The sequence below is a fragment of the Syngnathus typhle genome, linkage group LG10 (assembly GCF_033458585.1).
Source record: "Syngnathus typhle isolate RoL2023-S1 ecotype Sweden linkage group LG10, RoL_Styp_1.0, whole genome shotgun sequence".
NCBI classification, from domain to species: Eukaryota; Metazoa; Chordata; class Actinopteri; order Syngnathiformes; family Syngnathidae; genus Syngnathus; species Syngnathus typhle.
The window spans coordinates 538,831-554,519 of NC_083747.1; the positions used below are offsets into that span (position 1 = coordinate 538,831).

The window sequence follows — 15,689 nt, forward strand, 5'->3', positions numbered from 1 at the left end:
CACATTTCTACCACCGTTTATTACCTTGAAAAAGTTGAATGATACAAATAATCCAAAGAATTTTCATTTGATTTTCAAACTCAATAGAAAGGCGTTTACTTTCTCATATTGCCCCCCCTGTAAAGTCATATCAATCACTGAGTGTCATTCAAGGTTAACGCTTTGAGAAAAGGAAAGTCCTCCCACTGGATGGTGCCTGCGACGGTGTCCTCTTTGGGTCCAAAAAAGACCTCCGAGTCTTCGGACGCGGCTATGTTCTGGTAACACTTGGGACTCTGCAACTCTTCCGACTGTAGGAGGGGCTGCGTGGATTCCGAGCGCAAGTACTCATGAGAGTGCGCGGCGGGGAAGATGACGGTGGCGTAGGGCACCGAGTCGCTGAAACCGGGGATGAACGGCGAGCCGCACAGGGACTCTCCGAGGTCGCTGGTACCTTCCGCGTTGTTCAACCAAGCGGTGACGTCTTCTGCCTTGTTGGCCTTCTGGGATATCTCCAGGAAGCTCAAGTGGGAGAGATAGATCGGATTTGGCTCATCAAAGTCCCACGAAGCTCGGATATCCTGCATAAAGTTTGGTCAGTGTTGGAGGCCAATATTGTGGAATAGCGCAAATTGATTTCTAATCCTAAAATAAAACCTGGGTGGATTCAGAGGTCCAGCTTTTGATGCTGCTGTTTGCAGGATCGGGAACATCGGGCCAAAAACGCATCTTCAGCCTGCGAAAAGAGACAATGGATGACATGGAACACGGTCACAGCCTGAACGTAGCTGCGTAGCATCGCTTCTATCTGACTTACCAATTATGTTTGGAGGAACAAATCTTGACCAGAAGAATGATCACCAAACAGAAACAAGCACAAGTGGCCACCACAATGATTATGGAAGAGACAGGATCTGTGATGAAAAAAGATGAATACACGACAGTGGCTTGTGAATTGCCCAGAGAGCTGATGACTTTTCGGTTAGCTAGCATCCTGTGTTGGCACCAAGTTACCGTAAGACGGCTATGGCTTTAAGACCCAAGGTGTGTTTGACTTGCTTTTACGTTTCGTTGGACTGAACTTGTGAATGTGACTTCAACAATTTGAAGCCTTTTTTCCAACGTTCAATAACAAAAAAGGACCCTGCTGCTGCTGCTTATTGTTTACAATTTGGATGAAAAGTGTGTCTAAACGTCCATCCATCCATGCATCCATGCATCCATGCATGCATCCATGCATCCATGCATGCATCCATCCATCCATCCATCCATCCATCCATCCATCCATCCATCCATCCATCCATCCATCCATCCATCCATCCATCCATCCATCCATCCATCCATCCATCCATGCATCCATGCATGCATCCATCCATCCATCCATCCATCCATCCATCCATCCATCCATCCATCCATCCATCCATCCATCCATCCATCCATCCATCCATCCATCCATCCATCCATCCATCCATCCATCCATCCATCCACCCGGGCGGGGGACACCCTGAACCGGTTGCCAGCCAATCGCAGCGTGTCTAAAGAATACAAACCCATTTCTTTGATGTCAAACTGAAAGATGGAGCCGTTCCGGCTTCCGCCGTGCGTGCTAACCATCAACACGGCATGGTAAACAGACAAGGAGCTGAGGCCAGTCAGAAGCACTTTCCGCTCTTCCGGGTCTCCCGTTGCCACTGAAACGACATCGATGCGTCCATACGTGACCTGGATTTACGTACACAAAATACTCATTTCATTTGGAATCAATGTTCGCCTACCGTGTACCCTTTTCGTCTCGTCCCAGTAAAACAATTTGTAGCTTTGAATGATCCCGTTCCGCCGCTCCAAAGGTATTTCCTCCCAGGTGAGTTCCACGTGGTACTGCCAGGTTTTTTTAATGATTATCTTTGGATCCACAGATGGAGCTGGAAAGAAAAAAAAAGGGATCAAAGTTGGCGATAATTAAATGATCCTTTCTCTTGTAAAACCATATTTGGGTATGAGTGACCAATTTATTAATGTTGTGCTAAAAGGGGGAATAGACGCAAAATGGGGGAATAGTGAAATATATAGTGTTACATTTATGATATCTTCCATAAAAACATCATCCAGAAAAACAAAATGCAGTCATTGCATATTTTAATCATCTATTTCCGAGAATTAATATTTCTTCCAACTCGAGAATTGAGGCTAAAAGTTCTCTTTTCAGGCACACACAAGGGGGCACTGTTACACCACTACTCACCCTTTTGCAGCGAGTAGGCATGAACAGTTCTCGGCGGCCCGATGCCGTTCTTAAATCTGGGATAGACGGAGATCGCGTAGGGCTTGTACGGCTCAAAGTTGCCTGTGGACGAGAGAGAGAGAGGAAAGTTGGAGCGTATCTGGAAGCTCCTGGGCCAGGTGGAGATGGCAAAGCAAACAATGGCTGCCAAGAGAAAAAATGAGACCAAGTTGTCGACACATGGATATTTCATCTCTCACTGGTCCCCAAACATGTCCCCAACATCTTTTGTTGTTGTAAAGACGAATAGATGGAATCATCAGATATCGTGTCACAAAGGAAGGCAGAAAATACCTGTTAGGTTAAGACCGGATGAATTCCCTGCTGCCGTCTCAAAGTGAACAAGAGATAGGTCGCTGTTTAACACAGGTCCCCATTCCACAATGTAATCAACGACGTCGGGCGACGCCACGTTTCCCCATCGGACCGACACGGACCCGTCACCCACGGCGACGGCCCCAACGTCCCGTATCACCTCGCCGGCTGCGGCTACAAAACGGTCATTGTCACAAATGAGTCGTTTCCCGCCGCAGCAAAGTCTTTCTTTCCAGGCTATACCTAAGGGACGGTAGATTCGGACCGACGTCGGGCTGGACTTCCCGGCGGCGTTCAGAGCCAGAAGATACACTTTCCTGGCTTTCTTGGGAAGGTGGAAGGTGCAGTGATTCCCGGCCGTGGCGCACAGCTTCCCTCTGGTTTTTAGCGCCGAGACCACAAAAGAAACGTTTCGACCGTTGGCTCGGAATCCTTCTGACGGCTGGAGGAAAGAAAGAAAGAAAGAAAAACAAACGAGAAGCGTAAGGGCCGATTGCACTTTGACGCAACGCAACCTTGGACTCCTTCCTTCCCTTTGTTGTATTTTTCAGTTGAATTGCATGTTTTCATTTCTAAGCTTTATTTGAATGTGATTATTCTCACGAGTTGAATTCAACCCTTTGTGTACCTTCCAAAACAAAAGCATCTTGAGTTGGTTGGGCACCAGATTGCCGGTCACCCTCATCCATGTGTCCAGGCCCCCAGCGGGAGCTGTGGGGGATACAAAGATCAACTTCTTCAACTTCCACCCGACTGTCCAGAGGCTCCGTCCGCTACCTCCGAATGACTCCTACCGGTTTCCAGGGTGACTGCGGACTGGCTATCGCTCCAATCACTCCAGGGACTTTGCTGGTATCGGACTCGGATCTGGGCCAGGTACTTTGTCCCGTGCAGAAGACCACGCTGGTACACGTGCCTCTCGGGCGTCATCTGGTCCAGAATCTGAATGGGGCGAGGATTAACCCCAATTACAGGGGCACGAAGCAAGATTCCAAAAGAGGAGCAGGGCGACCTACTTACCGGTCGCTCGCTCCACAAGCTGCTCGCCTCAGTCTTGAGTCGCGCTTCAAGACTGACAAATTCCTTCATCCAGGTCTGGTGCTGGGAAAAGTCCCAAATTAGCCTGAGGCAGCCGATACGCCACGCTTGCAGCTTCACAATCCTTGGCGGGTCAAATTTCGCTGGAACAAAACAATCAGAAATCACAAAGCGGTTGTATTTGTCTATTCTTCATGCCTAGAAAGAGTTTGCATTCACCACTGGACTACCTGAGCCGACAGGTTCCAAAATCAGGCGCGCCGAGCTCGTCTGTCCGAGCGGATTCTCAGCCTTGACGTATATTTCCATTTCCGAGAAGAAGACGAAGCCGGCGCGAGGGATGGTATAGCTGCGGACCCCTGGCGGCAGCTCATACGTGTGGTTCCACTTTAAATCCCTGAAAGAAACAATGCACGGGAATATTTTCAGATTTCTACCATTGGCGGATCGGGATGAGGGGCCACGAGGGCACAGCCCCCCTGAAATAACCTTGGAGCCCCTTTTGAAGATATACATCACTGAACCTGCCAGCTCCACCAGTGCGACCAAGAGTGACATTTAATCAGCGTCAGAAGGTGCTGTTGGAATATTTACCCGATGTACGTGTGGAGCGTATACTTTGTGGGCAGGTGGGACTCTGGCGGGCTCGCATCCCACTTACAGGTCAGGCTTTCGTGGGTGGACAGCTTGGCCTGACAGCTCAAGTTCTGTGGCACTGGGGGTGGATCTAAAGTATCCAAATATGATATGTCATACATATGGCACCTTCTAGGCACGCATGAGATATATATATATATTTTTTCCTTACGTCCGGCTCGGATTTCCAGCCCCGCGATGACGTGACTTGGCGCCGCCCGGAGGCAACAGGTGAGGGTGGCCCGGCTGCGGTTGAAAGCGGGGATCACCACTCGGTAGGCTCTGCCGCTCACGTCGGACACGGGAACCACGGCGGACAGGACCCGGTTGTCGAGTCGTAATTCCACTTGGCCGGCCAGCGCGGGGCAGTCGTCGGCGATGACGCAGGTGGCGGTGACGGGCGAGCCCAGCGTCACCACCGAACTGGACGCCAGGATAGTCGCGCACGGTCGCCCGTCATTCCCTATGAAGGAACACAATCGAGTTCATCGAATTATTCTCATTTGGGCTGCGATGATAAATAAGGCCGCTATCGATGGTTTTTTGGGCATTTTCATTGATTGATTCCTTTTGTTTAAGCACAAAATGTGACTTCATTCTTGTAAACAGACAAGAAGAATGAGTGCAAACTTCTAATAAATGAATTTTTTCATCTTTTGTCAAAACAATACAGCCGTTCTCATGGCACTGTATATTTTTGTCTTTCCCGTACTTTTCTACAGTATCACCATTTCCCTCCGTCACGTTCCTCCCGACAGCGATATTTACCGTAGTGCGCCGCCTTCACGGCCGCCAAGGTGACAAGCACCGACATCCACGCCGACGCCATGACGGCAAAACCTGTCGGGCAGTCGGAAAAGAGACACGGGGTGTCACATTTCCAAAAGGTTTAACGTATTTTGAAATGATAGGACTTAAGCTATGAAGGATATGGAGGAAAAAAATAGATCAGATGATTGCACCTGTTATGTGGTGTCATCAACAAGCTGCTGCTGCTGCTGCTGCTGCTGCTGCTGCTGCTCACCCTTCCACACACATCAAACCCACCACTGAAGTCGGTGTTTTTGCTGGTCGGCGCTGGAAGTGATCTAAAAAGAAAAGGCACATAAATTTAATTCCAGTAAAAGTAATAATTGTTCATAAACGAAAAACTAGAAAACAGACAATTTGCTGCCAAACACAAATATATGTTATCATGCACAATTGTGTTGTTGCTAATCAACCTTTTGTCATACACACACACACACACACACAACTGGGAGACGGTGTGAGGAAACTTCCCTTGATTTTGTCTTTCAACACACACAGCCGCATTGGACCAGAAAGTCACACTGTGGCCGACTTCTCCAAGTGACCCAATCAAAATATTTGGATCTCTTTTTTTAGGCCATTACAAAACCTTTCAAGTTGCTCTCAAGTGAAAATAAAAGTTCACTCCAACTTAGTTCCAAGATGCCAAAGCGATTCACTTTGGGTTGGTGTTAAATCGCAACCAGAGAAATGAATGGAATCATTTGTTTGCTTCTTTTGTTGAAGATGCGAGAACAATTTTCATTCCTTATCATCGGCTCGCATAAAGACTTCCCAATCCTTTTTGCTTTTTCCATCTGAAAATGTCTGATTAGTCCCAGCAGGTGCAGGAGCCCAAGGCTCCAAGAGTCGATTTGCTTTGGCGAGCGAGCGAATTTGATGAAGACCGACACGTATTAGGTTCCATTTACACGTGTGTATGAAATTGCGTTCCGAGGTTTGTTTTCCAGACGATATTGTTGCTGATGTAATATTTGCATTTCTTTGTGAATAATAGGACTTATGGTGAAAAACAACAGAAATTGTATGATTCTCCCTCAAAAAATAACTCAAACTAGGAAATTGGTATGACATGCACACACAAACACACATATATATATATATATATATACACGTACGTACGTATATATTGTTGGTTTTTGTATTGACTCCAGATTTGTAAGGTTCCACCTTTAGCTATAAAAATGCAACTTTGATAGTGACAGTAAGTGATATGAAGGCGTGTGCAATTGTGTTGCAATGATTGTAGCACAGCCGCCGCCATATGTTTCCTTTAGCGCTGCTGATGTTTGAGGACGAGGAACATTATTGCAACACTTTCAGCATTTAGCAACATCCTTGACACACCGTACAATTACACACTCGGCGCCACTTCCCCATTTTGTGGACCTATTTCTCACAACAAGGCCACTCTGAAGAAGGAATGATTAGATAAGAATGTTACTTTGTGCTTCAAGCCTTTCCTATTGACCTTTAAATCAGCAGGCATACAAAAAAAAAGTCTCACTTCATTCATTAAACATGTCTATTAAACCGATGGCAAGTGTGCAAACATGCTCACGCAACGCTACGAAAGTTTGACCGTGAAAACGCTAACAAGCGCTAACGGCAAACAAACATGGCATCGTTTGACATTAGTCATTAATAAAAGTGACCTGCTCCCAGATGTTTTTATTTGCAGAGGAAAGATATTGGTTCCACGTCCTCTTTCCGATAAATAGAAAGCGCGTAAACAGGCAACGCTATGATGAGGAAAATGAGCCAACATCAGAGAAAAATGTTCACACAGAAATGGTTTATATTGAGACACGTTTAAAGACAAATGTTTGCTGTCTCACATTTGTCTTTTCTTTTAACTGACGGAATGGAACAATGACATGGCTCATCATCGCTTGTCCATACTGGAAGGAAAACATTTGCAAATGTCAACATCAAACTCAAGAATCTTTTATCCTAGTCATAAATTCTCACTTATATTAAGGGAGGAAATCTTTCTCCTGGTCGTAAAACAAGTAAACAAACAGAAAGCAAAATCAGAAAAAAATCCCCAAATGCTAACATCTAAGTCAAATGTTATCACTTGGGAACAAATCAATGTCTGTCCATATTTTGAAAAAAAAAAACAAAAACATTGGCAACATTGAAGAGAAATGTTATCACTTGGAAGCTCGAATAATAAAAGCGGATGAATTATACACTAGGTCATTATGAATAGAAGGATAAACAAGTGCGCTGAAGGTCAGGCAGAGATGCCATCAGAGAATTTAGAGTTGATCTACTCACCGCAGACGACAGGATAAGGCTCGGAGTGGCTACGCTTCACGTGTGCTCATGAAGCCAAACGTCCTTGTTTTGAAAGTGGAGCGCAACTTTCCAGGAAGAGGCCCTTGACTGACGGACGGACGGACGGACGGACGGACTGTCAGGGAGGAGGAGGAGGGGGCAGAAAAATCAAAACAAAACAAGGGAGGTTGTTCAAGTATGCTCAAAACAAATACTGTCACAAGAAGTGTATGAACACTTTGGAATGACCCCGTGGTCATGAAATGTCATGTGATCATCGAACAACAATGTTTTTTGTTGTTGTTTTTTTTCAATAATAATGATAGTTGTCAAAAAATGCAAATGTGTGAACCGTGCAAGTCAACCTACTCCAATAAATGTGACCAGATTGTATTAGATAGCCAGCTATCTAGATGTTAGCATGCTAGCTTTTCTTAGCTTATGCAACCGTAAATGTGCCGCACTACATTTATGATGACAAAAATGTGTCATCTTTTTATTTCTACTGTACATTAACTCGTCAACTCACGAGGGCATACTTTTGCTGCTGCCACCACTCTGCTAATCGTTAGTAATGGAAGACACGCACGCACGCACGCACGCCGCCGGGCATTACGTTTCAGCAAGCAGGAGAAATTAGCCCCCAAAGCTAAGTGATGAATGGCCGCCGCCATCTTTGATTAGCCCGCTTGTTCCCGTACTTAATAAGATGCCGGCCTCCTCCTTTTTGCAGACGTGACTGAGCTCACATTAGTCGTCACGCAGCTGCAAAGATGGCCTTGCGGCCTGACGTTTCACCGTCGTTAACCGCAGTCGGGTCTGTCGTAATCACGGCGACGGCTAACACGAAAGAGACGAAGGCCCAAGCTGCACCTCCAAAGTCAAATGACCCCAAATGTGGTAGAATCCGGAGGGAATAATATATGCCAATATAATATTATGTCCGTCCATTTCATGTTAAAATGTGCCAGTTTCTGATTCAGAATGCTAGCTCGCTGTATGCTATCTAAGCAACTGTTAGCATGCTAGCAATTGCAATGTCATCTCATACTACAGCAAATGATTGAAATGTGCTTTCTGGTTGTTATATGTTACATGATTTGTAAACAAAACGAAATGTCACGATGTAAAATTGTACTATTCTGTCTCATCATGAGCTTTTGATCGCCTATTGGTTTGGTGTCCTCCCGTGACTTGTTTACTATCCTTCAATTCCTGTTGTTGCTTCCCGGCCTTGGTGTCCACCTGGCTGCATTAAAGATGAAATTTGTACCTTGTCTACAAAGCGATACGTCGCCTGCTGTTAAACTTCAGATGTGCTGAAAGTCGCAGATGGAGCAAGCATATGTGCTGAAATGTGGCAATGCGCTGAGTGCATGTGAATGACTTTCTGTTCCTCTTCTCCACGCGTGTGGTGTTATGATTAGCACGCGTGGACACACGCAAACTGTCTCGACGGACGTTGGATATCGAATTGACACTTTATGATGACTGATATACTGGATAGCTGTGGTAAGACGAGATCATTGGATCTATTTACATCAGGTATCATTGACATGTCTTTTTATATCTACGTACGTACGTACGTATATTTTCAAAATACGTGCTGGCAGGAACACTTCATTTTGTCACCAATAAGTCGGACACTGAAAAGAAGCACAGTGCAAAATGTGTGCCACTTCAATGAATGGTTAAGCAACACAGCTTCGACAAATGAATTACAAATGGAAATAGAACCAAAAGGGGAGCCAGTTAGTGAATGGTGAAAGCTGCAAATGTCATGAGACTTGAGCTCAGTGAGCATCGAAAGTTGAAATACCTCCTTTGGCGCTACCCACCAAAATATGCCAACTAAGAACATGTATTGTCATGAATTGAATTATCCGTCATATTGGGCGTTCACACTTGAAGAGGCGCGTCGTTTCTCCGCTTGGAGAAATGTGAAAAGAGACAAAGGAAGGGGAGGTCAGTCCAGCTCGGACTTGTACTTGTGCGGCGGCGGCGGCGGCAGACACGCACCCAATCCACTTCTATCTGGTAGCTGTCGCACGCTGCAACGCTAAAATGGAATTGACTATTGATTTCCACCCTCGCGCATGGCGGGTCACTTGTGGCCGAGGGCGGCGGGACAACAGCATTGAAGGAGGGAAACGCCAACCATGGCAACACACACACACACACACACACATAGGCACGCTGAGGGAGTGTGGAGAGAATGAGTGTTGCTTGCACCAAGTCTTACAACATAGTGGAAGAAAAAACACAAGCAGTTGCAAGCTCGGAAGGTTTGCGGCCATTTTGGGGCTGACTTCTATCTACCGAGTCAATCTGACACTGTTGCTTGTTGATGATGCTTAAACTGGCAATTATCACCGTGTAACTTTCCATGGCGCATACGCCCTGACGTACTTGCACATTTGATCGTGGGGATCCCGAGCAGCACGTTAAACCAAATACGGCGGCGGCGGCGGCGCGCGTTTGTCGAGTCTGGCATTGTAGCGCTCATCACCATTTGCCACCGCCGACTGCTCATTGTTGCGGGGTAAACAGTCAGCAGAGCTCCATTATTCTCCACCATCATTGTTTTATAAGCCTCTTTCCCCTGAATAGCCATTGTTCCGTCGTCTGGTTCCGGACCACCGACGCGAGTGCTTTCCGGGCGCACTCGCAGCCGAGCTGAGAAGTGTCAGGAAAAATGACTTGTCGGATAACCTCCACGCACAATGCTGCACAAGTGCTTCAACGCAGTCCAGTATACAAAGACAATGTACACCAAATACAGCCTGTGTTGACAATGCGCCGTTAAATAGGCGAGCCGTGAGTAGAACATCAGGGCCGTGACTATTGTTTCGTCACAAACTACTCATCTGTTCACCTGTTAGGGCACTCATGTAGAATTACTCTAAATACAGAGACATTGACCAGAAAAAAGTCCTCCATTTTACTCAAATGAAATAAAGCCTTGCCAATTACAATTTCTTTGATTAAAAAAGATGTTTCTGTAGATTACTTTTTATGCTGAGTTTCAGCTAATATTGAGAAGAAGAAAAAAAAAATATTTATATATAAATTTGCCTTGAAGTCTGTTAGCTTAATGCTAACGCACAATGTAGGCTAACAATTAGCAAGTACCTTTGCTGTGTTGTAAGGCTTTAAAGAACAGTTTGAACATAAACATTGGATGTATATTTGACAATAAAGCCTAAACTATTCTGGCTTTATTAACAGCATCAGCATATGAATGACTTATTTTTGGCGAAGCGTCATCATCCGATTTTGTTTGGGATTCGACACGAGTGATGATTATGTTGTCTACACGTGTCCATTTATGTCTTCAATTACCTTTCAACTCCAACTCATGAATTGGAATAAATCCTCCAAACTTATGCCATGGTGAAAAAAAGCTACAAATTGGCCTCAACGCACGTAGCAGCAGCAGCAGCAAACAACAGCTTGTGAACAGATTCCAGGATTTGTCCAAGGTTTGACCTTCTGTCAAAGCGCACCTGTGATCAAAACTAAGCCCAAAAAAAGGAAAGAGAAAAAAAGTGCCTTCATTAGAGCCAACAGATGGCACTGGAGTACCACGCGCATTCATTCACAAAGGCCTCGGCGGGGAGCACAAATGGAACGATGACAATGATGACCATTTATACGTTTTCTATTCAAGAGCGAGCCTTTGTTCCACAGGTGCGACTGCCGATTCGCAGCCACGCAGCATTTTCCAAGTACACAGCTCAACCTGTGCTCCACGATAGGATTCTTAGCTCACTGGCTGCTGGTGACCTTGAAGCTTCAGTCTTTTCTTTTCTCTATGAGAGTGCAATATGTGTCGAAAAAAAAGATTGAATCCAATTGATAGCCTCTGGGTGTGTTACAAGTCGGAAACAAATTAGGCCCCCCAACACTAGTTTCATAAATCCACCTGAAAGTGGGCGGACATGTTCGTTGTAACACGACCCACAAAAAAGGTCTCAAACAGGATGTCGGCCATTTTGATTAGAAGCAACCTACTTTAAAGTAGAGAATGGGATTACTTGAATACTTGATGTAGTCTGTGTCCTCTTTAAAAATGACAGTTAATTAAAACATATCTAACTGAAACATGTCTAATTCTTTTGAATTGATTTGAAATATTTGACATGTGGTTGCTACCACTTAACACGCCGAGATAGCTTCAGAAAAGTTCACAGCAACTTTTTGTTTTTCGACAGTAGCGTGCCGTTCCACAATTAGCAACTCTGCGTTCATGCTGCAGTCAACATAATGGCTTCACAAGTTCAAATCATGCTGAGGCGGCAGTTTGGGACAAACAATTAATTTGGAGAGTGTATTTCTTGTCATTTAACTCACACACTCGTGTTAGGCCACCCCCCGGCTTTTCCCAGAAGGAAGACGAATAAGCAAAAAGTCACCCTGCAGTCTAATTTACAATGCCAGTGTTGCAGTGTTTTTTTCTTCTTTTTTTTTTAATCGCACACCAATTAGAGGGAAGAGAAGTCAGCAAATATTGTTTGTGATGCGTCGCACGGACGGCCTGAGCGGACGCTAGCGGCGAATGGCGACGGGGATGCCAGCACCTGTCAGGCCTCGCTCCGACGTTGGTGGCCTCCATTTTTCACGGCGCTGTCTCGAATGTCCCTCCGCGCAGTAATTAACTACTTCCACGTAGACTGAGTCAAGTTGAAAAAAATGTTGTGATGAAGCAACAATTATGTCCCCAAAACGTTTTTGCAATCTTAGCAAAAACTACCCTCATACATCTTGAAATGCTGAGTAGCAAATTGTGAAGTTGAGCCTCATGGTCACTTGTGTTCAATCTGTCAAACCAAATGTTATTGATAGTATTGTAATTACATTTTTTTTTTCATTGATTGATTTCAAAACAAGCTACAATCAAGCAGCACTGCTTAGAATTTAGACAAGATTGAGGGATTAGAGAGAAAAGTTCAACTTTCATTGGCGTCAGATGCCCAGGAAAGGATGTGCCTCCAGAAAAAAAAAAAAATCTGGCTGTGACACCGTGTGAATCAGATGACTCGTGTCTGCAGGTACCTGGCGGATAGTGCCGTACATCTGGACGCGTCCTGCAGCCGGAGCGGCAGGGGTGTGAAAGCTCAGTAGGATTTTTGATCAATGAAGAAAAGGCAAAAAGATAAGCAGGCTCAGGAAATGTCGTCAATCAGTAAATAATCATACAAAAACTAGCAATGATGTACTAATAGTCTGGATGAATGGTTTTCATAAGAGCAAAATCTGATGTGTTAATCATTTATCATAAAGGAGTCCCTCCCCCAGGGGTCAACAGTAGAAGCACTTCTTGTTTACAAACATCTTAAGCTACCAAGAAGATTGCTTTTTTAGCAGTGTACGTCTTTACTTGGATGACGTTGACTCATCAGAAAGGCATTTGAAAAAACGACTCTGATTTGTTATGTTTCCAGTGGCAGTTCAAAAAAGTCATTTGAACGCCATAACAAGGATATTAAAATGGTGCATCTGAAGTTGTTGGGGAAATACGAAGGTCACGCCACCCGTTGTTCTCCTTTTGGCTTTGGAGCTCAAAAAAGGTGTGGAGGATGCTAGTGATTGGTCTTTGCCTCATTAAGATGGCAGCTGGGGGGTTCTATTGATTGAGCCCAAAGCAACATGCATGGCAGCCGTTTGCATTCTCAATTTTAGGACTCTTTTGCACTCGAGCAAACAAAATACTGAGCTAATGTTTGGCATCCCGCTTGCTGGAGAAGAGGACGGCGGATGGAGGTGACTTTTCAGCATATGCTCCTTCTGTCCGTGTCATTTGGGAGGTGTGGGCAGTACATGGCGAGTACTTGGCTTGTTGCCGTTCTTCCCGGTGTGTGTGCGCCAGCCGTCAGTCCATTTAATAGCGCCCTCAAAGGATTAAAGACCCAATGATTGTCACACACACATCTGGGTGCGGTGAAATTGGTCCTCTGCATTTAACCCATCCCCGTGGGATTTGGATCCATCCCCTGGGGGAGAGGGGAACAGTGAGCAGCAGCGGGGCCGCCGCCGCGCTCGGGAATCATTTGGTGATCTAACCCCCCAATTCCAAGCCTTAATGCTGAGTGCCAAACAGGGAGGCAATGGGTCCCATTTTTATAGTCTTTGGTATGACCCGGCCAGCCGGGGTTTGAAGCCACAACCTTCCATTCTCAGGGCGGCGGACACTCTACCACTAGGCCACTGAGCTGGAAGGACTTCAATAAATCCAAATAGAGCAACTTCAGTGAGAGTAGGAACACAGCAGTTCTCCTGCTAAAGTACGTAGATGGTCTAGTTAAGTGGTTGTTGCCCTGTCATTTCTTTTGCACATTCCAAAAAAACAACAACATCACAAATGAAAGCCCTTGCGCAGAGATTCTTCTTCTTTTTTTTAGCGGTGCCGCTCCCAGCGTGCTGCCTCACAGCAGTCGGGAGCCATTTGCTTTTGCTGAATAACACATTTGGAGCCGCGTAATTGGCTGGCCGCTCAGCAGTGAGACCCGGCGGCACCTAAATACGCACTCTTCATTGGTCGCGTGCATGGGGAGCAACAAACTATGGACCAATTGAACCAACGCACTGCTGAAGTTCTTGCATTTGTATTTGTACAACACATGTTAAACTGTGTGCTAAGCCTGTTTATAGTCTGCCGTATTTTGTTTGACACATTTGTTCATGATGGGTAAGTGTTCTTCTCATGAAATGGTTTCGAGAACAAAAACATGGGACCCTGACAAATCGGAGAGCAACATTTCAAAATAGTGTTTTGGTCCCACCGAGCTCCTCGAATGTATTCTCTGCTTCCTGACAATTTAGAGGTGTGCGAAAAGAAAACGGGAGTTTAAAAATCAGTTTGCATTCAGTGCAAGTTCAAACCACACAAAAGACCAATGAGATGCAAATGGCCTTTGACCTGCTGATAATTACCACGCGGAGCTTCATACATATTCACGAGGCGTTTACTTAAAGGTGCAATCAGCGTCATTTATATGGAATACAAATGATGGCAATATATGAGCCACTAGCGGTTCTTCAAAGTTCGTTATTTAGTATCCCCAGTATAGTCATTTGTTTGGAGTTACATCTAGATTGTAAATGCTAGCAATTGAGCAATAGCGCCATTATCTATTTTGTTTCTGATCATGAAAAATACCATCTAAATAAAGTTTGTTCTTACACATGAAATAGTATATTTAAGTTGCAAGTTAAAGAAAACTGAACCGGCTTCAGGCCGCAATTCCCTTTCGTACCTCGTACCGGCTATAGCTGCATACCTATAGCACATTTGAACAATCCCTGGCCTAATTTGATTACCGTGGACCTTGGCATGCCCCGGCCGGGAACATCCTGTCTTGGGCCAGAAGAACATCAGACACGACAGATGGCTCATAAATCACGGAGGTGCGTGTGACGCCAAGCCTTTCTCCGGAGAGCGCGTGGCCAGCAGGTGGGCAGAGCGGGACCTTGAGCTCGGGCGCTGGAGACACGGCGCTTTCATTGGGTGTGCCCCCCCCCCCCCCCCCCCACTCGCTTTGTGAGTTGGGTGTCGCTTCGTATTTCATTATCCGCCGCATGTTTTAATCAAGGCCGCTGTCATTATTCATCGGCGGGGGAAACTCCTTTTTTCCCTTCTTTTTTTAACAGCCGGCGCTCTTCATCAACGTGTTTACCTTGCGGCGGCTCGCTCGGACGCCCAACAGCAGCTGGCGACAGAGAAGAAGAACAACAATCCTCCATCGCATTGTTGCGGGTCAACTCCCGAATAATCATTTACTTCTTCATGCTGATGGAATTTTAATTCCAATCAACATCGTGCTTGAATTTCTACAGCAAAGTTTTATGAAGTGTCGCTGTTAAGCGATAAACAAACCAATTTGTCAAAATGTTGACGCCGAGCTTGACTCCAAATCACCAAGGCAACATTATCTTGTGATTTCCATTTGAGAATACTGTACAAAAGTGTGTCTCTGAGGTGTGGCGCTTATTTACTTGTCTATTAGCATAGAGGCTACATGAATTAGCAATGTTGGAGCACAACAGCCTGTAGCAAAGTAACTTGGTTGACCGCCCGCCGTTCATTCCGAGAGGCGTGCGTCCCGAGCCGCGCTTGTCACGGCGACCTAGCGTCGACCGTCATCGTCCTCTCTCGTCATCGTCCTCTCTCGTCTTCCCGAGTAAACAAGCACATAAAACTCACCGCTAAGTTCCCGCTCGCGTCCCAGATTGTCTTGTCCTATCACGTCTGGCTGCATATTGTCCCGCCGTGCCCTCTCATTTGTCGTCTTGCCCAGGCGGCCTTTACTGGGAGCCTGTTTTCTTTTTTTCCACGCGTCAAATAAAA

The 15,689-nt window shown here is 45.6% G+C and overlaps 1 protein-coding gene and 1 long non-coding RNA gene across 3 annotated transcripts in view; one reads left to right on the forward strand and one right to left on the reverse strand.

The window, feature by feature from the left end:
* The window catches only part of csf3r (colony stimulating factor 3 receptor), a 19,922-nt gene continuing 4,233 nt past the window's right edge, over positions 1–15,689 (reverse strand). The window contains exons 3-20 of one of the 2 annotated variants that reach the window (XM_061288580.1): positions 7,343–7,478; positions 6,898–6,960; positions 5,212–5,337; positions 5,018–5,089; positions 4,422–4,712; positions 4,208–4,340; positions 3,844–4,010; positions 3,596–3,756; positions 3,370–3,517; positions 3,204–3,286; positions 2,819–3,017; positions 2,555–2,749; positions 2,222–2,323; positions 1,755–1,901; positions 1,530–1,670; positions 797–893; positions 637–715; positions 1–560 (exon numbers count right to left, since the gene is read on the reverse strand). In XM_061288580.1, the coding sequence (XP_061144564.1) occupies positions 135–560; positions 637–715; positions 797–893; positions 1,530–1,670; positions 1,755–1,901; positions 2,222–2,323; positions 2,555–2,749; positions 2,819–3,017; positions 3,204–3,286; positions 3,370–3,517; positions 3,596–3,756; positions 3,844–4,010; positions 4,208–4,340; positions 4,422–4,712; positions 5,018–5,078 (2,430 nt within the window). In that variant the 5' untranslated portion in view covers positions 5,079–5,089; positions 5,212–5,337; positions 6,898–6,960; positions 7,343–7,478 and the 3' untranslated portion in view covers positions 1–134. The remainder of the gene's footprint in view (positions 561–636; positions 716–796; positions 894–1,529; positions 1,671–1,754; positions 1,902–2,221; positions 2,324–2,554; positions 2,750–2,818; positions 3,018–3,203; positions 3,287–3,369; positions 3,518–3,595; positions 3,757–3,843; positions 4,011–4,207; positions 4,341–4,421; positions 4,713–5,017; positions 5,090–5,211; positions 5,338–6,897; positions 6,961–7,342; positions 7,479–15,689) is intronic. The other variant, XM_061288578.1, reaches the window with a different exon arrangement.
* The window catches only part of LOC133160684 (uncharacterized), a 22,914-nt gene continuing 15,982 nt past the window's right edge, over positions 8,758–15,689 (forward strand). Inside the window, exon 1 of the long non-coding RNA XR_009715946.1 lies at positions 8,758–8,854. This is a non-coding gene — a long non-coding RNA (uncharacterized LOC133160684). The remainder of the gene's footprint in view (positions 8,855–15,689) is intronic.